Source organism: Phalacrocorax carbo, chromosome 27 (assembly GCF_963921805.1).
Source record: "Phalacrocorax carbo chromosome 27, bPhaCar2.1, whole genome shotgun sequence".
Lineage (NCBI taxonomy): Eukaryota > Metazoa > Chordata > Aves > Suliformes > Phalacrocoracidae > Phalacrocorax > Phalacrocorax carbo.
In genome coordinates, this window is record NC_087539.1 from 3383127 (window position 1) to 3407734 (window position 24608).

Consider the following 24608-nt stretch of genomic DNA (forward strand, 5'->3'; position numbering starts at 1 on the left):
TGGGGCCGAGGAGCCACAGGGCTGTGGGACCACCAGCGATGAGAGCCTGGGCAGGCGGGGAGACCAAGGTCATGGGGACTTTGGGGAGGGAGAAGGACACAGGGTTGGGTGCTGTGGCGTGGGATGGGCCGCGTGGGGTCCATAGGGGCTGTAAGGTGAGAGGGCAGGTGAGTACCTGCAGGGTTGTGGGGAGCTGTGGGGAGGAAGGCAGTGGAGCATGCGGGGGCCATGGGGCTGGCCTGCGAGGAAATGTGTCCCCAGTTCCTGGTGCCTCAGTACTCTCAGACTCACTTACAGGGGCTGGCCAGGACATTGCTAAAGGGTTGCCAGCCTCCAATGGTGGAGAATAAAATCTACCGTGGCCTGAGAAGACGGTGGTTCCCCCTGGTTCTACAGTGGCATCAATACCGTGCGGGGACGGAGGGCAGGAGGGAGGGCAGCTGAGGCTGGCACGCAGGGACCCAGCTTGCGGCAGGCGGCGGGGTGGCACCCAGTGCCTAGCAGCTGAGACTGGCCCTGGCCTCGAGGGTATGCAGGGACTGGCATGCGGGGCAAGACCCTCTCCGCGCGCCCCAACAAACACACCCCAGTACATGGAGGTTCAGGTAGAAAAGGCTTTATTGAGGGTGGGGGGCTGTCAGAAGGGCAGCGGCTCGTCCATGACCCTGGGGAAGATCTTTCCCATGCAATTGCCTGGTCGATGTTGGTCTCACACAGCACATGCAACAGCAGGCGGTGGAAGAGCTCGGGGTCGTACCAGGAGGCGTAGAGGACAACAGCAGCCAGAGCAAAGCCGACAGCCAGCTGCAGGCTGACCAAGAGCAGGATGAGCGTCCTGTGGGGCAGAAGAGGGATGGGAGGCAGGGCAGGCTGGATGCGTCCCAACCAGATCCTGCCTATGGGATGCAGGGTGTGTTCTGGGAGCCCCACAGCCTGCTTCCCCCGCCATTTCTCATTGCTCCCCCGGGCAGGGTGGTGCACGAGACACCGCAAGCCCAGGAAAGAGCCCTGGCTCAGGGAAAAGCAACGCTGAGCACTTCCCAGCTGCAAAGCCCACAGCCAGCCAGCTGCTCCCCAGCTTGTGAGCCCTGCTGGCTGGAGCAGGGGTCCGGCCCATGCCAGCCGCTGCCCGGGAGCGGGCCCCACGGCACCCACTGGGGACACTCACTGCAGCCAATAAATGAAGCCGCGTCTCCTCGCCAGCATGTCCCTCTCCTGCAGGTCAACACAGAGCAAGGACACTTGTCGCGCCCTGCAGCGCAGCCGGGACAGCTGGAGTCGCTCGGTGCCACTGGCCTCTGCCTCATGCAGGAGCATAGCCCGTGCGTGGCTGTGACCTCCATGGACCCCGGTTCCCAGGGAGACCCCGCTGGCCAGGGCAGGGGCTGGCACGGGCATCCCCCTTTCCAGCTGTGCTTCCACCAGCTCCGGCAGTGTAGTCCCCGGCACCTCTGCCTCCTTCTTCCTCTGCTGCTGGCTGCAGGCAACAGGGCATGGTTGGACGAGTTACAGACCTCCAGGGCCATGCATTGGGTCCCCTTCCAACCATACAGCACCCCAGGCAGGCAGGGAATGGGCTCCCCTGTCACACCGTGTGCTGCACATACCCCCCACACCATTGCCTGGCTCCAGCACTGGCAGCCCCATCGCTCTGGGTGCTGCAGAGACCGCCCTAGACACCTGTGTGGGGCGAGGGGCCCAACTCACCACATCTCCTCCTCCTCCAGTGCCTCTTCAAGACTTTTTATTTGCTGACGCAGCACCTGGGAGAAGGAAGGGTCTGAGTCCCGGAGTCCGCTGCCACCCTTCTCCAGCCCTCCCACCCCGGGGCCTGTGGGCACCCATCTCTTTTCCCCCAGCCCTTTCAGCACTACCTCAGTCCCCTGGTTAAACTCCTGCAGCCAGGACACCATGTGGGCAGAGTGCTTTTCCACCTGCAAAACCACCGGCGTATCACCCTCGTCCCTCTCCAGCCCCAGGGCCATGCCCACTTGCTGCCCCACTGCCCCAGGGCACTGGGAGACTGGGCAAATCACAGGGCCACGCATAGCGAAGGGATGGACACCCCCATCTCCTGGGGAAAATGTCCTCCCCAGTCACGCTTCTGCCCGCAGCCGCTGGCCCAGCGCAGCGAGGTGACCCTCCTTGCGCAGCGGGGCTGGACGAGACAAGATGACCTCCAGCGGCCCCTTCGAACCGCTGAGCCCCAGCCTGCGCAGCTCTGGGACGTGGGCAGAGGAGGGGACACCAGCCTTACTGCTGAGCATCTGCAGGGCATCGTGCGTGCCCTGATGGTTCTCCTCCTGCATGCGGAAAGGAGAGCAGGGGCTCAGGGTCTGCAGAAACACCTCTTGGTCACCTGCAAGCGCTCCTCTCAGCCAGGAGCAGCCACCAGGCACCCGGGCACTCTCACGAGTGCACTCCCCTCCGCATTATGGCCCACACAGCTCCCCTCGGGCACTGCCTTCTCCCTCGTGCCCCCTCTCTTCTCCGGCCTCGCAGGCACCGGCCGGGGGGCGCCAGGCAGGGGCACCCTCAGGCCTAACTCTGCACACGGCCCACATCTGACCACCCTCTGCACCCAACACCCCCAGCGAGCACCACCTACCCACCCCTGCTCAACCACCCTCCTATAGGGTGCAGCAGCCAATCAGCGCCCTCCGGCCTTCTGCTCTACCAACGAGCAAGCAGCTCCTGCTGCAAGGGGCGTGGCCGCTCACACACCCATCATGGCTCCTCACAGCCGGCCCCGCCCCGTCGGCAGTGCTCCCGGGCCCCGAAGCGGCGGCAGTCACACCGGCCTCGCCCCCTCCTGGCTGCCCTCCCCCACGCCCCCCTCTGCTGCATTTGAGCCCTGCTCAGGCTCCTTTGCACGCCTTTCTGCCTTTGCTCGCTGGCGGGAGAGCAAACCTCTGCTACAGCACCGCTCTCGGGCCGAAACGGGAACCATCTCCAGCAGGAACCACTGGAAGGAGCAAACCGGCCTTGCCGGTGCTGGGTGCAACCGGCTGGATTTAGTTTTCCCTGTGAATTGTCCCCAGCTGCCTTGCTATGTTCTTCTGTGGTGTCACCACTCCCGGGTGGGGAGGCAACAAGTCCCCACCCTCAGCCTCCCCCCTGTTTGGTGGGAACAGCTCCCCACCATCGCCCTCCGCCCAGACTGTGGCAGGCAGAATAACTCCCTCCCATTGCCCAAATCCCTCGAAAATGCCCCCCAGCCACACCTGACCCCAAGTAGGCTGACTTGCCCAGCATCATGAGTGTGGGGCCTGGCCAGGGACCGGGCCAGGGGGGTTCTGGAGGAAGCAGGACCTTGAGGGGACTAGGTACCTGGGGTACCTGAAAGGAGCGGGCTTTCTGGGGGCAACTGGCGGGATCGAGAGGGTCTGGGTAGGGGGAGCTGCGGGGGCTGGGGGTGTCTGGAGAGAACTGAGATGATGGGGTGCCTGCCGAGAAGTGAAGGCAATGGAGGGTGTGCAGGGGGGACCTGAGGAGAAGGAGGGAGGGACCGTGAGAGGAACTGAAGGGATTCGATGTGTCTGAAGAGGGGAGCTGAGGGGTCAGGGTCTGCGGGGGGGAACTGACGGGTGTGGGCTTTGACTGAAGCCTAGAGCATTACTAGGGGGAAGATGTGGATCTTCACGTCCCCCTTAGCGTGGGTCCCATGCGTACACCCCCTGGCAACAATAATCAGGGTGACACGGGAATGGCCACGCAGCTCCGCCCCGGTTGCGTCACAGGCATCCCACAAAGCCCGGCAAGTTGGTGCTCTCTGAGTGTGGCCTACATCTACATGCAGCCCAGCTCTAGGGGACACCGAGGTGGCTCAACCCCCTGCGGCTCTTCCCGAGTGACCTCCCCAGGGTGGCAGGCTGAAGCGTGGAGCACTTTGGCAGAAGGTGCCTTTGCTGCCTGCATACCTCTCGGAGAGCCGGGGGGGTGAGACGGACACCTGGAGGATGCTCTGCTGAATGTGGCTGGGTTAAAGAGCCCAACCTTCGGGTCGGGCTCTCTCCAAAGTGACTCAGAGAAGCAAGAAATTCTGCCAGCTCTCCCGTGGGACAATCTCCTTTGGGAAGGCCTGACAGTGCTCCTCGTGCTTGCTCCGGCAGAGCATCTCACCAAAGTGTCAATTTTGGTGGTAAACAAGCTACTTAAGGAGCGAATCCCACCCCCTTTACCTGGCAGGAGGCGCCACAGCTTCCTGAAGCAGAGCCAGAGACTCTGCCATAAGAGCGCTTTTTTGCCAAGGAACGCACGCTGTGGAGCCCTCCTGCCCCGGGGCCTGTGGGCACCCATCTCTTTTCCCCCAGCCCTTTCAGCACTCCCTCATTTTCCTGCTTAACCTCCTGCAGCCAGGACACCATGTGGGCACAGTGCTTTTCCACCTGCAAAACAACCGGCGTATCACCCTCGTCCCTCTCGATGCCTCTCGCTCTCTGCGCCTCATTTTCACCGGAGGCAGGCTCCAAAGTTCACAATGTCCAAGAACTGCTCCCACACAAAAGGTGCCAGCACTGAAAGCTATTGCTGGGCCTCAGCAGCCCTTGGCAGCCCTTTCACAGCCGCACCAGCAGTGGGGCTCTGCGCCTGCCTAGCCTCCCAAAACTCCAAGCGTTCTCTCCCTCTCTGGCTCTCATTTTCACCAGAGACCATGGGTGTGTGCACGTGCACGGACGGCCACACCGCGTGGGCTCCAGCACAGGGCTCAAGCATCCATCCCCAACGGGATCCAGCATCCAGCCCCGAGGCGGAACCACAGCCCAGGAAGGGGAAACATAAAGAGCAGCCCTCTGCTCTAGGCCCCGCAGGCACTGGGCTTGCGGGCTCCCAAGAGCAATGGGGTCTCCCTCTTGCTCAGAGCGCAGCTGCGGCACGCGGGGGGACAGCAGGAGGAAGGGGTGGGGGCAGGGGGCAGGCAGGCAGTGACCCACGTGCTTCAGCTGCACCCTTGGAGCGGCTGCGTGCAGCGGCGCCGCGTTCAGGGCTTGGCAGGTCGGGTGGCTCCAGCCTCCACGCGACAGGGCCTTTGCCCTCGGAGGGCAAACCTGCGAGCGGCTGGAGAAGCTGGCAGGGAGCAGCCGGGGCCGTGCCGGGCGGTGGCTGTGGGGTCAGCAGGGGCGGGGCCCTGGGGACAGGGCCAGCGGCTACGAGATTGCTAGAACGAGACCCGTGGGAGCGACCGGCAACGGGGCCATGGGGAGCGCACCGCTGGGGATGGGGCCGAGGAGCCACAGGGCTGTGGGACCACCAGCGATGAGAGCCTGGGCAGGCGGGGAGACCAAGGTCATGGGGACTTTGGGGAGGGAGAAGGACACAGGGTTGGGTGCTGTGGCGTGGGATGGGCCGCGTGGGGTCCATAGGGGCTGTAAGGTGAGAGGGCAGGTGAGTACCTGCAGGGTTGTGGGGAGCTGTGGGGAGGAAGGCAGTGGAGCATGCGGGGGCCATGGGGCTGGCCTGCGAGGAAATGTGTCCCCAGTTCCTGGTGCCTCAGTACTCTCAGACTCACTTACAGGGGCTGGCCAGGACATTGCTAAAGGGTTGCCAGCCTCCAATGGTGGAGAATAAAATCTACTGTGGCCTGAGAAGACGGTGGTTCCCCCTGGTTCTACAGTGGCATCAATACCGTGCGGGGACGGAGGGCAGGAGGGAGGGCAGCTGAGGCTGGCACGCAGGGACCCAGCTTGCGGCAGGCGGCGGGGTGGCACCCAGTGCCTAGCAGCTGAGACTGGCCCTGGCCTCGAGGGTATGCAGGGACTGGCATGCGGGGCAAGACCCTCTCCGCGCGCCCCAACAAACACACCCCAGTACATGGAGGTTCAGGTAGAAAAGGCTTTATTGAGGGTGGGGGGCTGTCAGAAGGGCAGCGGCCCGTCCATGACCCTGGGGAAGATCTTTCCCAGTGCAATTGCCTGGTCGATGTTGGTCTCACACAGCACATGCAACAGCAGGCGGTGGAAGAGCTCGGGGTCGTACCAGGAGGCGTAGAGGACAACAGCAGCCAGAGCAAAGCCGACAGCCAGCTGCAGGCTGACCAAGAGCAGGATGAGCGTCCTGTGGGGCAGAAGAGGGATGGGAGGCAGGGCAGGCTGGATGCGTCCCAACCAGATCCTGCCTATGGGATGCAGGGTGTGTTCTGGGAGCCCCACAGCCTGCTTCCCCCGCCATTTCTCATTGCTCCCCCGGGCAGGGTGGTGCACGAGACGCCGCAAGCCCAGGAAAGAGCCCTGGCTCAGGGAAAAGCAACGCTGAGCACTTCCCAGCTGCAAAGCCCACAGCCAGCCAGCTGCTCCCCAGCTTGTGAGCCCTGCTGGCTGGAGCAGGGGTCCGGCCCATGCCAGCCGCTGCCCGGGAGCGGGCCCCACGGCACCCACTGGGGACACTCACTGCAGCCAATAAATGAAGCCGCGTCTCCTCGCCAGCATGTCCCTCTCCTGCAGGTCAACACAGAGCAAGGACACTTGTCGCGCCCTGCAGCGCAGCCGGGACAGCTGGAGTTGCTCGGTGCCACTGGCCTCTGCCTCATGCAGGAGCATAGCCCGTGCGTGGCTGTGACCTCCATGGACCCCGGTTCCCAGGGAGACCCCGCTGGCCAGGGCAGGGGCTGGCACGGGCATCCCCCTTTCCAGCTGCGCTTCCACCAGCTCCGGCAGTGTAGTCCGCGGCACCTCTGCCTCCTTCTTCCTCTGCTGCTGGCTGCAGGCAACAGGGCATGGTTGGACGAGTTACAGACCTCCAGGGCCATGCATTGGGTCCCCTTCCAACCATACAGCACCCCAGGCAGGCAGGGAATGGGCTCCCCTGTCACACCGTGTGCTGCACATACCCCCCACACCATTGCCTGGCTCCAGCACTGGCAGCCCCATCGCTCTGGGTGCTGCAGAGACCGCCCTAGACACCTGTGTGGGGCGAGGGGCCCAACTCACCACATCTCCTCCTCCTCCAGTGCCTCTTCAAGACTTTTTATTTGCTGACGCAGCACCTGGGAGAAGGAAGGGTCTGAGTCCCGGAGTCCGCTGCCACCCTTCTCCAGCCCTCCCACCCCGGGGCCTGTGGGCACCCATCTCTTTTCCCCCAGCCCTTTCAGCACTACCTCAGTCCCCTGGTTAAACTCCTGCAGCCAGGACACCATGTGGGCAGAGTGCTTTTCCACCTGCAAAACCACCGGCGTATCACCCTCGTCCCTCTCCAGCCCCAGGGCCATGCCCACTTGCTGCCCCACTGCCCCAGGGCACTGGGAGACTGGGCAAATCACAGGGCCACGCATAGCGAAGGGATGGACACCCCCATCTCCTGGGGAAAATGTCCTCCCCAGTCACGCTTCTGCCCGCAGCCGCTGGCCCAGCGCAGCGAGGTGACCCTCCTTGCGCAGCGGGGCTGGACGAGACAAGATGACCTCCAGCGGCCCCTTCGAACCGCTGAGCCCCAGCCTGCGCAGCTCTGGGACGTGGGCAGAGGAGAGGACACCAGCCTTACTGCTGAGCATCTGCAGGGCATCGTGCGTGCCCTGATGGTTCTCCTCCTGCATGCGGAAAGGAGAGCAGGGGCTCAGGGTCTGCAGAAACACCTCTTGGTCACCTGCAAGCGCTCCTCTCAGCCAGGAGCAGCCACCAGGCACCCGGGCACTCTCACGAGTGCACTCCCCTCCGCATTATGGCCCACACAGCTCCCCTCGGGCACTGCCTTCTCCCTCGTGCCCCCTCTCTTCTCCGGCCTCGCAGGCACCGGCCGGGGGGCGCCAGGCAGGGGCACCCTCAGGCCTAACTCTGCACACGGCCCACATCTGACCACCCTCTGCACCCAACACCCCCAGCGAGCACCACCTACCCACCCCTGCTCAACCACCCTCCTATAGGGTGCAGCAGCCAATCAGCGCCCTCCGGCCTTCTGCTCTACCAACGAGCAAGCAGCTCCTGCTGCAAGGGGCGTGGCCGCTCACACACCCATCATGGCTCCTCACAGCCGGCCCCGCCCCGTCGGCAGTGCTCCCGGGCCCCGAAGCGGCGGCAGTCACACCGGCCTCGCCCCCTCCTGGCTGCCCTCCCCCACGCCCCCCTCTGCTGCATTTGAGCCCTGCTCAGGCTCCTTTGCACGCCTTTCTGCCTTTGCTCGCTGGCGGGAGAGCAAACCTCTGCTACAGCACCGCTCTCGGGCCGAAACGGGAACCATCTCCAGCAGGAACCACTGGAAGGAGCAAACCGGCCTTGCCGGTGCTCGGTGCAACCGGCTGGATTTAGTTTTCCCTGTGAATTGTCCCCAGCTGCCTTGCTATGTTCTTCTGTGGTGTCACCACTCCTGGGTGGGGAGGCAACAAGTCCCCACCCTCAGCCTCCCCCCTGTTTGGTGGGAACAGCTCCCCACCATCGCCCTCCGCCCAGACTGTGGCAGGCAGAATAACTCCCTCCCATTGCCCAAATCCCTCGAAAATGCCCCCCAGCCACACCTGACCCCAAGTAGGCTGACTTGCCCAGCATCATGAGTGTGGGGCCTGGCCAGGGACCGGGCCAGGGAGGTTCTGGAGGAAGCAGGACCTTGAGGGGACTAGGTACCTGGGGTACCTGAAAGGAGCGGGCTTTCTGGGGGCAACTGGCGGGATCAGGAGGGTCTGGGTAGGGGGAACTGCGGGGGCTGGGGGTGTCTGGAGAGAACTGAGATGATGGGGTGCCTGCCGAGAAGTGAAGGCAATGGAGGGTGTGCAGGGGGGACCTGAGGAGAAGGAGGGAGGGACCGTGAGAGGAACTGAAGGGATTCGATGTGTCTGAAGAGGGGAGCTGAGGGGTCAGGGTCTGCGGGGGGGAACTGACGGGTGTGGGCTTTGACTGAAGCCTAGAGCATTACTAGGGGGAAGATGTGGGTCTTCACGTCCCCCTTAGCGTGGGTCCCATGCGCACACCCCCTGGCAACAATAATCAGGGTGACACGGGAATGGCCACGCAGCTCCGCCCCGGTTGCGTCACAGGCATCCCACAAAGCCCGGCAAGTTGGTGCTCTCTGAGTGTGGCCTACATCTACATGCAGCCCAGCTCTAGGGGACACCGAGGGGGCTCAACCCCCTGCGGCTCTTCCCGAGTGACCTCCCCAGGGTGGCAGGCTGAAGCGTGGAGCACTTTGGCAGAAGGTGCCTTTGCTGCCTGCATACCTCTCGGAGAGCCGGGGGGGTGAGACGGACACCTGGAGGATGCTCTGCTGAATGTGGCTGGGTTAAAGAGCCCAACCTTCGGGTCGCGCTCTCTCCAAAGTGACTCAGAGAAGCAAGAAATTCTGCCAGCTCTCCCGTGGGACAATCTCCTTTGGGAAGGCCTGACAGTGCTCCTCGTGCTTGCTCCGGCGGACCATCTCACCAAAGTGTCAATTTTGGTGGTAAACAAGCTACTTAAGGAGCGAATCCCACCCCCTTTACCTGGCAGGAGGCGCCACAGCTTCCTGAAGCAGAGCCAGAGACTCTGCCATAAGAGCGCTTTTTTGCCAAGGAACGCACGCTGTGGAGCCCTCCCGCCCCGGGGCCTGTGGGCACCCATCTCTTTTCCCCCAGCCCTTTCAGCGCTCCCTCATTTTCCTGCTTAACCTCCTGCAGCCAGGACACCATGCGGGCACAGTGCTTTTCCACCTGCAAAACAACCGGCATATCACCCTCGTCCCTCTCGATGCCTCTCGCTCTCTGCGCCTCATTTTCACCGGAGGCAGGCTCCAAAGTTCACAATGTCCAAGAACTGCTCCCACACAAAAGGTGCCAGCACTGAAAGCTATTGCTGGGCCTCAGCAGCCCTTGGCAGCCCTTTCACAGCCGCACCAGCAGTGGGGCTCTGCGCCTGCCTAGCCTCCCAAAACTCCACGCGTTCTCTCCCTCTCTGGCTCTCATTTTCACCAGAGACCATGGGTGTGTGCACGTGCACGGACGGCCACACCGCGTGGGCTCCAGCGCAGGGCTCAAGCATCCATCCCCAACGGGATCCAGCATCCAGCCCCGAGGCGGAACCACAGCCCAGGAAGGGGAAACATAAAGAGCAGCCCTCTGCTCTAGCCCCCGCAGGCACTGGGCTTGCGGGCTCCCAAGAGCAATGGGGTCTCCCTCTTGCTCAGAGCGCAGCTGCGGCACGCGGGGGGACAGCAGGAGGAAGGGGTGGGGGCAGGGGGCAGGCAGGCAGTGACCCACGTGCTTCAGCTGCACCCTTGGAGCGGCTGCGTGCAGCGGCGCCGCGTTCAGGGCTTGGCAGGTCGGGTGGCTCCAGCCTCCACGCGACAGGGCCTTTGCCCTCGGAGGGCAAACCTGCGAGCGGCTGGAGAAGCTGGCAGGGAGCAGCCGGGGCCGTGCCGGGCGGTGGCTGTGGGGTCAGCAGGGGCGGGGCCCTGGGGACAGGGCCAGCGGCTACGAGATTGCTAGAACGAGACCCGTGGGAGCGACCGGCAACGGGGCCATGGGGAGCGCACCGCTGGGGATGGGGCCGAGGAGCCACAGGGCTGTGGGACCACCAGCGATGAGAGCCTGGGCAGGCGGGGAGACCAAGGTCATGGGGACTTTGGGGAGGGAGAAGGACACAGGGTTGGGTGCTGTGGCGTGGGATGGGCCGCGTGGGGTCCATAGGGGCTGTAAGGTGAGAGGGCAGGTGAGTACCTGCAGGGTTGTGGGGAGCTGTGGGGAGGAAGGCAGTGGAGCATGCGGGGGCCATGGGGCTGGCCTGCGAGGAAATGTGTCCCCAGTTCCTGGTGCCTCAGTACTCTCAGACTCACTTACAGGGGCTGGCCAGGACATTGCTAAAGGGTTGCCAGCCTCCAATGGTGGAGAATAAAATCTACCGTGGCCTGAGAAGACGGTGGTTCCCCCTGGTTCTACAGTGGCATCAATACCGTGCGGGGACGGAGGGCAGGAGGGAGGGCAGCTGAGGCTGGCACGCAGGGACCCAGCTTGCGGCAGGCGGCGGGGTGGCACCCAGTGCCTAGCAGCTGAGACTGGCCCTGGCCTCGAGGGTATGCAGGGACTGGCATGCGGGGCAAGACCCTCTCCGCGCGCCCCAACAAACACACCCCAGTACATGGAGGTTCAGGTAGAAAAGGCTTTATTGAGGGTGGGGGGCTGTCAGAAGGGCAGCGGCCCGTCCATGACCCTGGGGAAGATCTTTCCCAGTGCAATTGCCTGGTCGATGTTGGTCTCACACAGCACATGCAACAGCAGGCGGTGGAAGAGCTCGGGGTCGTACCAGGAGGCGTAGAGGACAACAGCAGCCAGAGCAAAGCCGACAGCCAGCTGCAGGCTGACCAAGAGCAGGATGAGCGTCCTGTGGGGCAGAAGAGGGATGGGAGGCAGGGCAGGCTGGATGCGTCCCAACCAGATCCTGCCTATGGGATGCAGGGTGTGTTCTGGGAGCCCCACAGCCTGCTTCCCCCGCCATTTCTCATTGCTCCCCCGGGCAGGGTGGTGCACGAGACGCCGCAAGCCCAGGAAAGAGCCCTGGCTCAGGGAAAAGCAACGCTGAGCACTTCCCAGCTGCAAAGCCCACAGCCAGCCAGCTGCTCCCCAGCTTGTGAGCCCTGCTGGCTGGAGCAGGGGTCCGGCCCATGCCAGCCGCTGCCCGGGAGCGGGCCCCACGGCACCCACTGGGGACACTCACTGCAGCCAATAAATGAAGCCGCGTCTCCTCGCCAGCATGTCCCTCTCCTGCAGGTCAACACAGAGCAAGGACACTTGTCGCGCCCTGCAGCGCAGCCGGGACAGCTGGAGTCGCTCGGTGCCACTGGCCTCTGCCTCACGCAGGAGCATAGCCCGTGCGTGGCTGTGACCTCCATGGACCCCGGTTCCCAGGGAGACCCCGCTGGCCAGGGCAGGGGCTGGCACGGGCATCCCCCTTTCCAGCTGTGCTTCCACCAGCTCCGGCAGTGTAGTCCCCGGCACCTCTGCCTCCTTCTTCCTCTGCTGCTGGCTGCAGGCAACAGGGCATGGTTGGACGAGTTACAGACCTCCAGGGCCATGCATTGGGTCCCCTTCCAACCATACAGCACCCCAGGCAGGCAGGGAATGGGCTCCCCTGTCACACCGTGTGCTGCACATACCCCCCACACCATTGCCTGGCTCCAGCACTGGCAGCCCCATCGCTCTGGGTGCTGCAGAGACCGCCCTAGACACCTGTGTGGGGCGAGGGGCCCAACTCACCACATCTCCTCCTCCTCCAGTGCCTCTTCAAGACTTTTTATTTGCTGACGCAGCACCTGGGAGAAGGAAGGGTCTGAGTCCCGGAGTCCGCTGCCACCCTTCTCCAGCCCTCCCACCCCGGGGCCTGTGGGCACCCATCTCTTTTCCCCCAGCCCTTTCAGCACTACCTCAGTCCCCTGGTTAAACTCCTGCAGCCAGGACACCATGTGGGCAGAGTGCTTTTCCACCTGCAAAACCACCAGCGTATCACCCTCGTCCCTCTCCAGCCCCAGGGCCATGCCCACTTGCTGCCCCACTGCCCCAGGGCACTGGGAGACTGGGCAAATCACAGGGCCACGCATAGCGAAGGGATGGACACCCCCATCTCCTGGGGAAAATGTCCTCCCCAGTCACGCTTCTGCCCGCAGCCGCTGGCCCAGCGCAGCGAGGTGACCCTCCTTGCGCAGCGGGGCTGGACGAGACAAGATGACCTCCAGCGGCCCCTTCGAACCGCTGAGCCCCAGCCTGCGCAGCTCTGGGACGTGGGCAGAGGAGAGGACACCAGCCTTACTGCTGAGCATCTGCGGGGCATCGTGCGTGCCCTGATGGTTCTCCTCCTGCATGCGGAAAGGAGAGCAGGGGCTCAGGGTCTGCAGAAACACCTCTTGGTCACCTGCAAGCGCTCCTCTCAGCCAGGAGCAGCCACCAGGCACCCGGGCACTCTCACGAGTGCACTCCCCTCCGCATTATGGCCCACACAGCTCCCCTCGGGCACTGCCTTCTCCCTCGTGCCCCCTCTCTTCTCCGGCCTCGCAGGCACCGGCCGGGGGGCGCCAGGCAGGGGCACCCTCAGGCCTAACTCTGCACACGGCCCACATCTGACCACCCTCTGCACCCAACACCCCCAGCGAGCACCACCTACCCACCCCTGCTCAACCACCCTCCTGTAGGGTGCAGCAGCCAATCAGCGCCCTCCGGCCTTCTGCTCTACCAACGAGCAAGCAGCTCCTGCTGCAAGGGGCGGGGTCGCTCACACACCCATCATGGCTCCTCACAGCCGGCCCCGCCCCGTCGGCAGTGCTCCCGGGCCCCGAAGCGGCGGCAGTCACACCGGCCTCGCCCCCTCCTGGCTGCCCTCCCCCACGCCCCCCTCTGCTGCATTTGAGCCCTGCTCAGGCTCCTTTGCACGCCTTTCTGCCTTTGCTCGCTGGCGGGAGAGCAAACCTCTGCTACAGCACCGCTCTCGGGCCGAAACGGGAACCATCTCCAGCAGGAACCACTGGAAGGAGCAAACCGGCCTTGCCGGTGCTCGGTGCAACCGGCTGGATTTAGTTTTCCCTGTGAATTGTCCCCAGCTGCCTTGCTATGTTCTTCTGTGGTGTCACCACTCCCGGGTGGGGAGGCAACAAGTCCCCACCCTCAGCCTCCCCCCTGTTTGGTGGGAACAGCTCCCCACCATCGCCCTCCGCCCAGACTGTGGCAGGCAGAATAACTCCCTCCCATTGCCCAAATCCCTCAAAAATGCCCCCCAGCCACACCTGACCCCAAGTAGGCTGACTTGCCCAGCATCATGAGTGTGGGGCCTGGCCAGGGACCGGGCCAGGGGGGTTCTGGAGGAAGCAGGACCTTGAGGGGACTAGGTACCTGGGGTACCTGAAAGGAGCGGGCTTTCTGGGGGCAACTGGCGGGATCGGGAGGGTCTGGGTAGGGGGAGCTGCGGGGGCTGGGGGTGTCTGGAGAGAACTGAGATGATGGGGTGCCTGCCGAGAAGTGAAGGCAATGGAGGGTGTGCAGGGGGGACCTGAGGAGAAGGAGGGAGGGACCGTGAGAGGAACTGAAGGGATTCGATGTGTCTGAAGAGGGGAGCTGAGGGGTCAGGGTCTGCGGGGGGGAACTGACGGGTGTGGGCTTTGACTGAAGCCTAGAGCATTACTAGGGGGAAGATGTGGATCTTCACGTCCCCCTTAGCGTGGGTCCCATGCGCACACCCCCTGGCAACAATAATCAGGGTGACACGGGAATGGCCACGCAGCTCCGCCCCGGTTGCGTCACAGGCATCCCACAAAGCCCGGCAAGTTGGTGCTCTCTGAGTGTGGCCTACATCTACACGCAGCCCAGCTCTAGGGGACACCGAGGTGGCTCAACCCCCTGCGGCTCTTCCCGAGTGACCTCCCCAGGGTGGCAGGCTGAAGCGTGGAGCACTTTGGCAGAAGGTGCCTTTGCTGCCTGCATACCTCTCGGAGAGCCGGGGGGGTGAGACGGACACCTGGAGGATGCTCTGCTGAATGTGGCTGGGTTAAAGAGCCCAACCTTCGGGTCGGGCTCTCTCCAAAGTGACTCAGAGAAGCAAGAAATTCTGCCAGCTCTCCCGTGGGACAATCTCCTTTGGGAAGGCCTGACAGTGCTCCTCGTGCTTGCTCCGGCGGAGCATCTCACCAAAGTGTCAATTTTGGTGGTAAACAAGCTACTTAAGGAGCGAATCCCACCCCCTTTACCTGGCAGGAGGCGCCACAGCTTCCTGAAGCAGAGCCAGAGACTCTGCCATAAGAGCGCTTTTTTGCCAAGGAACGCACGCTGTGGAGCCCTCCCGCCCCGGGGCCTGTGGGCACCCATCTCTTTTCCCCCAGCCCTTTCAGCACTCCCTCATTTTCCTGCTTAACCTCCTGCAGCCAGGACACCATGTGGGCACAGTGCTTTTCCACCTGCAAAACAACCGGCGTATCACCCTCGTCCCTCTCGATGCCTCTCGCTCTCTGCGCCTCATTTTCACCGGAGGCAGGCTCCAAAGTTCACAATGTCCAAGAACTGCTCCCACACAAAAGGTGCCAGCACTGAAAGCTATTGCTGGGCCTCAGCAGCCCTTGGCAGCCCTTTCACAGCCGCACCAGCAGTGGGGCTCTGCGCCTGCCTAGCCTCCCAAAACTCCAAGCGTTCTCTCCCTCTCTGGCTCTCATTTTCACCAGAGACCATGGGTGTGTGCACGTGCACGGACGGCCACACCGCGTGGGCTCCAGCACAGGGCTCAAGCATCCATCCCCAACGGGATCCAGCATCCAGCCCCGAGGCGGAACCACAGCCCAGGAAGGGGAAACATAAAGAGCAGCCCTCTGCTCTAGCCCCCGCAGGCACTGGGCTTGCGGGCTCCCAAGAGCAATGGGGTCTCCCTCTTGCTCAGAGCGCAGCTGCGGCACGCGGGGGGACAGCAGGAGGAAGGGGTGGGGGCAGGGGGCAGGCAGGCAGTGACCCACGTGCTTCAGCTGCACCCTTGGAGCGGCTGCGTGCAGCGGCGCCGCGTTCAGGGCTTGGCAGGTCGGGTGGCTCCAGCCTCCACGCGACAGGGCCTTTGCCCTCGGAGGGCAAACCTGCGAGCGGCTGGAGAAGCTGGCAGGGAGCAGCCGGGGCCGTGCCAAGACATTGCGTTTTGCACACCCGGCAAACGAATGCGCTTTTTGGGATAACAATCCCACGGTGGCGCTGAGCACCCTCCTCTCAGACCAGGCACGCTTTCGGCCCTTTTGAGTGAGTTTCTGAGCCCCTTTGTGCCCTACGCGGCTGCCTGCAGCCTCCCTTTGCAGGTGCCGGCCATGGAAGTCCTTGCCTTGCGCAGGAGCTGAATTGGACCGAAGCGTGCTTGTCTGTGAAGAATGGCAACTTTATTTCCAGAACTAAGACACCTTCAGCGTTTGCGGGCACTCGAGGAGCACGGGCAGGACAGAGCAGGCCTTAGACACGGAGGCGGCCGTTGCAGCAGCAGGCGTTGCCCCAGGGGGAAATGGTCGTGGTACACCGCAGCCTGCGCTGCGTGCTCTTCGTGCTGCTGCTCAAGCCCTTTTTCCCCTCAGGACCTGCAGGAGCTCCTGCAGCACATTAAAGAATTCCACCAGCTTCTGGCGTGGAAACGGGCAGGGCGTAAACCTGCCCGGTTGCGTTGGTGTTGGCCTCGGCCTCTGAAAGGGGGTTGAGGTGAAGCCTGGCCGTGGCGCTGGAGTAGCCGTTACTGCTGGGCGCAGGCCCATCTGCACCGAGATCCAGTCGTAAAAGTGCTGAGTGGAGGTGTAGACTCCGGGCTGTTTTGCTCTGGCACAGCCTTTCCCCCAGCTCGTCACTCCGACAAGCCAGAAGTAGTCCGCGTTGTTGTCTTTGCAGACGAGAGGACCACCGCTGTCACCCTGCAGCGGAGGATTAAGAGCGGCTTAGGGTGGTGTTGGGTGGCCTCTGCCAGCACTGTGGCTGTCTCCTCCTGTCTCTCAGCACCTGCCGGAGCTGTATTCAGCGCAGAGCACGGCTCTGCTGAGGCGCTGGAGCCTAGAGAAGCTTTTCTAGGAAGGGGCGATGGGCCTGCAAGGCAGGGCTCTCATCTCATCTCTCCACTCTGATGCTGGGTATGTGGCAGGCGGCTGTTGCAGGACCGGGATCTGCCAAGAGCATTGGCTGGGCTTTCTGGGCAGAGTCGCAGGCCTCCGGGACAAGGGGGGCACTGGGCAGGGACGTGCAGCTGGGGAAGGGGAGGTGAGCGCCAGCCCCAAGAGCGGTGGGAGGGTGACCTGGCAAGCAACGCGCACGCCAGGGTACGCCTGGGCGGTGGTGCCAGGGCTGCCTGTGCTGCTGGGGCTTGACTTGTAGCGCGCTCCCACCTGGCAGGTGTCGATGCCACCCTGCGCATAGCCGGCACACAAGTTGTGGCTGTGGATGGCCCCTCTGTACCACCAGCTGCTGTTGCAGAGGTTGACGTCAATGAGGCGGACCTTGGCCTCCTGCAGGACATCAGTCGAGCCTCCAGCTGTGAGCACAGAAAGGAATTAAGACCCAGCAGCTGGCTGCCAGTTCTCCCCCCCTCTCGGGGTGAACCCCTTCCCTAGGGCTTGGCTTTGCATCCTGAGAGGCATCGTACCGCTGCGTCCCTTCGGTCTTGCTTTGGGTAAAGGGTCAGGCCCGCCTCTCTCTAGGCGTACGTCCCCACAGCCTGACTCCGGCTTTCGCCTCTGCTGCCCGGAAGCCCAAGCCCAGTCTCCCCAGCGTGCCAAGCCTGCCCTCAGGACACGAGTACTCGTTGGGAACTCACATCTTGCAGTCGTGGAACCCCAACCACTGATGTAGCAGGCTGTCATCTCTGACACTCTCAGCGAGGCGTCAGGCACGCAGGCAAGCTGTATGTAGGAGCTGCACTGGACAGGCTGGTCCAATTCCAGCAACGCAATGTCGTTCCTCTCCGAGATACTAGTGTAGTGTTCGTGAGCCAGGAGCCGCTTAATATTGCGCACTTGGGCCTCGGGGCCCAGCTGAGTCAACCGAGTGGCCCCGATCACCACGCGCCACATGGTGATGTGCCTGGAAGGCAGATGGAGAGAGAGGTGAGGGGAGCAGAGCCACGTGCTGCAGCAGTCCAGCAGCTCCCTGCCTTCTGCTTGCCCGGGGAGAGCGGGAAGCAGCGCTACGGAGGGTGCGACTGCCCTAGCACGCCTTAGGCTGCAGGAACGTCGAGCTGGAGGCTGCTAGGAAGCAGCGGCACGAGCCCAGCCTTGTCCTGAGCAGCGTCTCAGGAGGGCTCTGCAGTGCCCAGGCACTGGGCGTACTGCAAGGAAGCGGGATGGGAGTAGCACGTGGTGCTGCGGATGTGGTACCTGCCGGTGGTGTGGGGCTGTCCCCGTTGCCTGGTCCTCCTTACCTAGCCTTGATGAAGCAGTGGGCTGCTGTGAGGACCCACTGTGGGCTGATGAGGGACCCTCCGCATATATGCCCCGTGCCTGTTTTCCCAGGATCCTGGATGCTGACGATCCAGGGCCAGGCCCCTGGCTGGGCATCTGTGCCGCCCACGACGCGCAACGTGCCGTAGTGAGAAGCCATGGGCCGGAGCCCGCAGGTCCCTCTGTAACCAGAAACTCCTTACTGTCGTGCTGGCTGGCTGGCTGGCTGCTGTTGAGGCTGAATGTCAGCCGTCTTCCCTCCCCACAAGGCGCTGCATGGCCAGCAGGGCCAGGGAACGCCGTGGGGCGTGAGTCCGTCCGCCCCAGTTCCCGTTGTAGCCCTGTAGGCGAGTTGTGCCAGCAGCCTGGGTGCCGGCGAGGAAAGGAGGCTCCCACATAGGGCTCGGGAAGCTGTGGGGCGGTCACAGAGGACAAGCGGGCACCCTCCGGTGAACGCCCTAAGGGGTGCCCCAGCTCCCTCCCCGAGCCTCGGGCCACTTACCCACAGTTGTCCCATGTGCCGTACACAGGCCAGCACGCGGCCAGCAGGACCAGGACGGCCAGCAAAGTCATTGCCGACAGCGTCACGTGGCAGCTGCAAGACCGGAGGGCTCGTCGCCACCAGTGCAGCAGGCGACGTAGTGCCCGCAGTGCTCGCGCTGCCTGCGGAGCCCTCGGCCCTGGGGCTGATGTCACAGAGTCGCTGGTTCCGGGCACTGGGCGTGGTGGGCTCTCGGGGAGGCGGGGGGAGTCATGGCGGGTTCAGAGCAGGAGGGGATGCAGAACCTGGGATCGGACACCCCCGACAGGGCCCCGTGGAACGCTCTGCTTGCAGGCTGAGGGTGTGCAGGCCCCCCCGTGGCAGGCAGCAGCGCCTGGCTCCGAGCACTGCCTGCTAAAAGCTAGCAGGAAAAACCCACTGGGGCTCTGTGCCTGCCCAGCCTCCCAAACACCCGAACGCTCTCTCCGCCTCTGCGCCTCATTTTCACCGGAGGCAGGCTCCAAAGTTCACAATGTCCAAGAACTGCTCCCACACAAAAGGTGCCAGCACTGAAAGCTATTGCTGGGCCTCAGCAGCCCTTGGCAGCCCTTTCACAGCTGCACCAGCAGTGGGGCTCTGCGCCTGCCTAGCCTCCCAAAACTCCAAGCGTTCTCTCCCTCTCTGGCTCTCATTTTCACCAGAGACCATGGGTGTGTGCACCGGCTACAAGATTGCTAGGATGAGACCCGTGGGAGCAACCAGCAACCAACTGGAACGGGGTTGCTCTCTTGCTCAGAGCGCAGTGTTTTCCTTGACGCCGAAGAAAGTAGTTGCCATTTTGAGATGCATCCCAACAAAACCTCTGAAACTGTACCGGTGTGTATTGGGAACGGATGTGCTTGGGTGAGAACCCTTTGTGAGGGTATATTTCTCAGCAATGTTACTGCAGATATAAGCAATCACTCAAATAGCTGTATCCGTGATTTTGCCAAAATTCTGGCATGCGCTTTAACTATTCAGCTCCTGTCAGGTCTCAGCATTTACTACAGTCTAACTGGACATGGTACCAAGATTTGTTCCCTACACCCATTGGAACAAACCTTACGTTGGTAAGAAAGCAATTGCAGCATGGTCATCTCTACTGATTCACAGAATCACAGAATCCCAGGTTGGAAGGGACCTCAGGGATCATCTAGTCCAACCTTTCTAGGAAGAGCGCAGTCTAGATAAGACAGCCCAGCACCCTGCCCAGACAACTCTTGAAGGTGCCCAACGAGGCCGAGTCAGCCACTTCCCTGGGGAGGTTACTCCAATGGTGACTGTCCTCACTGTGAAACACTTCCCTCTCGTGTCCAATCGGCATCTCCCCAAGAGCAACTTGTGTCCATCCCCCTTGCCCTCTCCATGGGACTCCGTGTGAAAAGGGAGTCTCCGTCTTCTTTGTTGCTACCCCTTAAGTACTGGTACGTGGTGATGAGATCCCCTCTGAGCCTCCTTTTCTCAAGGCTGAACAAACCCAGCTCTCCCAGCCTATCCTTGTATGGCAGCTGCCCAGTCCTGTGATCATCCTGGTGGCCCTTCTCTGGGCCCCTTCCAGCCTGGCCACATCCTTTTTGTACAGCGAGGACCAGAACTGCACACAGTGCTCCAGGTGTGGCCTGACCAGCGCTGAGCAGAGCGGGATAATGACTTCTTTCTCTCTGCTGGCGATGCCCTTTTTGATGCAGCCCAGCATCCCGTTGGCCTTCTTGGCCGCAGCAGCCACTGTTCCCTCATGTTGAGGCTCCCGTCCACCAGGACCCCCAGGGCCCTTTCCACAGAGCTGCCCTCCAGCCAGGTGGATCCCAGTCTGTGCTGCACTCCCGGATTATGTTTTCCCAGGTGCATGATCTTACACTCCTCCTTGTTGAACTTCATAAGGTTCCTGCTGGCCCACTCTTCCAGCCTACCCAGACCTCCCTGCAGAGCAGCTCTCCCTTCTGGAGCGTCTACTTCCCCACTCAACTTGGTGTCATCCGCAAACTTCATCAGGCTACACTGGATCCCGTTATCCAGATCACTCAGGAAGATATTGAATAACATTGGGCCCAATATCGATCCCTGGGGGGCCCCACTAGTGGCAGGTCACCACTTGGAAAAGGAGCTATTTACCACCACCCTTTGGGTGCGGCCTGTCAGCCAGGTCCCCACCCACTGCACAGACCCCTTGTCTGGGCCTTAACGCTTTAATTTCTCCAGGAGGAGACTGGGGGGGACCGTATCAAACGCCTTGGAGAAGTCCAGGCAGACAATGTCCACCGCCTGCCCCATGTCAACCAGGCAAGTCACTCTGTCATAGAAGGCCACCAGGTTTGTCAAGCACGATCTGCCTTTAGCGAACCCATGTTAACTTTTCCCAGTCAACGTGCTTCATTTGACTTGTGACGGCCCCCAGGAGGATTCATTCCATAACTTTCCCAGGGATTGAAGTAAGGCTGATGGGCCTATAGTAGCCTGGACCCTCCCGCGAGCCTTTCTTGTAGATAGGGGTAACATTTGCCTTCCTCCAGTCCTCTGGGACATCCCCCGTTCTCCACGACTTCTCAAAGATTACGGAGAGTGGCCTTGCGATGGTGTCAGCCAGCTCTCTCAACACCCTTGGGTGGATGGGTCAGGGCCCATGGATTTGTAGGGGTCAAGCTCCTGTAGTAATGCATGTACTAACTATTCCTTCACTGTTGGTGGGTCGGTGTTTGGATCAACTGGCAATTTTGTTCCCAAAGCCTGGGACGCGGCAGTGCTGGTAAAGACAGAGGTGAAGAAATTGTTGAGGACCTCTGCCTTTTCTGCCTCATTGGTGATTGACTCTCCTTTGCCATTTAAGAGTGGGCCTATGTTTTCCTTCTTTTCCTGCTTATGGTTGACACCCCTGAAGAAACCTTTCTTGTTATTTTTCACATCTACAGCCAGTTTCAATTCGAGCTGGGCTTTTGCTTTTCTAACTGCATCTCTGCACACTCTGGCAATGCTCTTGTAGCTCTCGACGGATAGTCCTCCACTTCTCCATCTCTGCTGTGCTTCCCTTTTGGATTTGAGAAGACCCAGGAGGTCATGGTTGAGCCAAGGGGGCCTCTTGCTCCGCTGACTTCCCTTTCCTTTGTAGGGGATAAACAGGTTTTGTGCTTCCAATAGAAAGTTCTTGAAGAATTCCCAGCTCTCGCTAGCTCCTTTGTATTCCATGGAAGCCTCCCACCGAATCCCTCCCAGCTGAGCCCTGAGTGCACTGAGGTTTGCTCTTCTAAGGGTTCTAAGATCCAGAACCCTTGTCTTAGAGCTGACCTTCAGCACGCTCAGCAGGACCCCGAACTCCACAATATTGTGGTCCCTGCAGCCAAGGCTCTCACTAACCGAGATACTACAGAGCAGGTTTTCTCGGTTTGTGAATAACAAGACCAGCAGTACCTCATTCCTGGTTGGCACATCTAACATTTGTATGCGTGTTTCGTGGAGGAGCTGGTGGTGGTGCCCCTGTGCAGGGGCTGAAGAGGAAGGAGCTGCCTGTGTCCTCTGGAGGTTTCGCTGGGGTCTGGAGCTCTACAGAAGCAGGAGAGGGGCCACGGGCAGCGGCTCCTGCCGACACAGCGAGGGCAGCCGCTCGTGCAGGATGTGTGTTTCTTAACACACAAGGCTGCTGCCCCACGGGCACTGCTGTTACTGAGCACGTGTCCCAGAGACCCACGTGGACCCACCTCACACGTCCCCTTCATGCTCCACATCGAGCCTTTGCCCTCCACATCTCCAAGAGCCCCTCCTCGCTGGTGCAGATGAGCTCAGCAGAGCTCCTCTCCTCCTCGTTGGCTCCTCGGTCACTTGGAGGAGGATGTTCTCATCGACGCTCTGAGGGGCCTCCTGGACTGCTTGTTGCCCCGCTGTGCTGCCCCTCCAGCAGGGCTCTCTGAAGCCCCCCATGAGGACCCGGTTCCTGTGGACATGGGGCTGCTCCAACCTGTCTGTCGATGGCCTCACCCGCTTGTTCTCCCTGCTCAGGCAGCCTGTGGCCGGCACCCTCTACAACGTCACCCTTCCCTGTCTGCTCGTTCATCCTCGCCCAGGATCGCTCACTTGGCTCAGTCAGCGTTCAGCGCCCCACCGAAGGACAGGGAGGCTGTGACTGAGGACACGATTTGCTCTATCAACCTACTACGGTTGCAGCAGTTGAGCCTCTCAACGTCCTGTTGTGGCCTCGTTGTCCACCATGAGTGCGCCAGGCTCGAATGGGTGTTCAGGATGGAGTTGTAGGGCAACACCACGGCTGTGGAGGCCTGCAGGACTCGGCAGATGGAAAACTCCAGCCTGGACATCTTGCTGTCCTTGAGGCAGAGGGCCTCCATGAGCAGGGAGGTAAAGCTGGAGCTGGTGCCGCCCCCCCAAAGCTGTGGAAGACCAGGAATCCCTGCAGCTTCGTGCACTGGTCAGTCTGGAAGAAGGGGAGAGAAAACAAGACAGGTCCATCAGTAATTCTGAATTTAAGCTGCTACCAAGTTGCCCAGGAAGGAAAATATTCACCCCAGGGTCTCAGGCCTTTGGGGACTCTTGTCTCGGGGACGCAGGCAGGGGCAGGCACCTGCCCGAGTGCCCCAGCTCTGCTTCCAGCCACGGCGCCCTGTGCATTGGCATGACCTGCCCTCAGGGAAAGGGGCCGCTTCCCGCAGGGACTGGGGGACAGCCGGCTCCTTCCTGCTCCAGGAGCTGCCCCTTGCAGTGCCCGTGCCCAGCACAACCCAAGGGGTCTGCTGTGGGGAAACGGAACCCACGGAGGGAGATGCACTCATGCTGCGGGGGCAAAGATGGGGGCTCAGGCTCGGCTGGGGGCAGCCCCCCCCACTAACGCTGCTTGGAGCCTTTCAGCCCGCCACTGCCCCAGAGCTGAGAGCTGGGCTTCCCCAGGGTTCCCAGGTTCCCCAGTCCCCTCCAGCCAAGGCCTGCACCGGGACAGCGACAACTTCAGTCCCTTCACTGCAGGGATGCCCATCACCCCCTCCCAGTTCCAGTGCACCCCCAGTCCCCACAGAAAGAGGAATCCCCCTTTTCTCTGCCAGCCCTTGCACCACCCCACACAGTCCCAGCACCGCCATCACCCCCTGCTTGGGAAGAGTTTCCCCCATTGCAGACACTGCTGCTCGTGCCCAGGGCGCTGTGAGAGCGGCGGCTGCCCCTGCCATCGCTCCACACCGCCGTGAACCGCTCCCACCCGTGCTCCCATCGAGGGGCGCTCCCTTTCCGAAGGAGAGGGCGGCAGTAGGGTCCCACTGGCACCCCCCACTCCCTGCTCTGGGCAGGTTCCCCTCGCAGCTCAGGGAGACTCCAGGGCACCCAGGGGGGCTGTGGGAGCCTGGCCCACACAGTGTACCCCAGAGGGGCAGGGAGCCTGGAGGGGAGACAGTCGGCGGTGGGAGCACGCAGCCTGCAAGCCCTGGCTAGGGGGCTGTCGTGGTTTAGCGGCAGCTCAGCCCCACACAGTCGCTCGCTCACTCCCCCACCGGTAGATGGGGGAGAGAATCAGAAGGGTAACGCTCGTGGGTTGGGATAAGAACAGTTTAATAATTAAAATTAAAAGAAAACAACAGTAGAAATGCAATGTAAAGGAGAACAACGAGAGGCGCAAAGCCCCGGGGTGGGGGGGGGGGGAGAGGGGGAAAGAACCGCCGGAACAAACTGCCCGCGCCGCAGCCGCTCGCCGCCCGCCGACCCGACGCCGCGCCGCCTCCGCGCTGGCGCTGCAACTGCCCCCCCCTCAATATATTGGTCATGGTGTCACATGGTATGGAATGAACCTGCCATTGGCCAGTCGGGGTCAGCCGTCCCCACCATGGCCCTGCCCCTCCCAGCCCCCCCCGCCACGCGGCAGAGCGCGGGAAGCTGGAAAGGTAGCCAACCCCCACAGTGAGGAGAATTAACCCCTTCTCAGCCAAAACCAGCACATGAGCTCATCTGCACCAGCGAGGAGGGGCTCTTGGAGATGTGGAGGGCAAAGGCTCGATGTGGAGCATGAAGGGGACGTGTGAGGTGGGTCCATGTGGGTCTCTGGGACGCGTGCTCAGCAACGGCAGTGCCCGTGGGGCAGCAGCCTTGTGTGTTTCTTGGAGGAGCTGCTGGTGGTGCCCCCGTGCAGGGGCTGAAGAGGAAGGAGCTGCCTGTGTCCTCTGGAGGTTTCGCTGGGGGCTGGAGCTCTACAGAAGCAGGAGAGGGGCCACGGGCAGCGGCTCCTGCCGACACAGCGAGGGCAGCCGCTCGTGCAGGATGGTGGAAACGGCCTCCTGCCTCCCCACTGGGCAAGAGC

General features: G+C 62.3%; 2 protein-coding genes across 3 annotated transcripts in view; one reads left to right on the forward strand and one right to left on the reverse strand.

Annotated features, from left to right (window-relative positions):
* LOC135317799 (tubulin alpha-1C chain-like) overlaps positions 1–24608 on the forward strand; it is an 887270-nt gene that overhangs the window by 12404 nt on the left and 850258 nt on the right. The window lies entirely within an intron of this gene.
* On the reverse strand, positions 15946–17986 carry LOC135317762 (acrosin-like). Its single transcript, XM_064474169.1, has 4 exons — positions 17790–17986; positions 17187–17452; positions 16722–16904; positions 15946–16316 (listed from the first exon to the last, which is right to left on the reverse strand). Exons 1-4 carry the CDS (start codon positions 17966–17968, stop codon positions 15946–15948), a joined length of 999 nt encoding a protein of 332 aa, XP_064330239.1. The 5' UTR covers positions 17969–17986.

Excerpts from the sequence above, each read along its gene's own strand:
- LOC135317762 (XM_064474169.1), bottom strand. The coding sequence starts at position 17,968 with ATGGCTTCTCACTACGGCACGTTGCGCGTCGTGGGCGGCACAGATGCC. Across the intron at positions 17,453-17,789 it reads CACTGCTTCATCAAGGCTAG|GCACATCACCATGTGGCGCG; the intron begins GTAAGGAGGACC and ends TCTGCCTTCCAG. Across the intron at positions 16,317-16,721 it reads GTCAAGCCCCAGCAGCACAG|CCGCTCTTAATCCTCCGCTG; the intron begins GCAGCCCTGGCA and ends CACCACCCTAAG.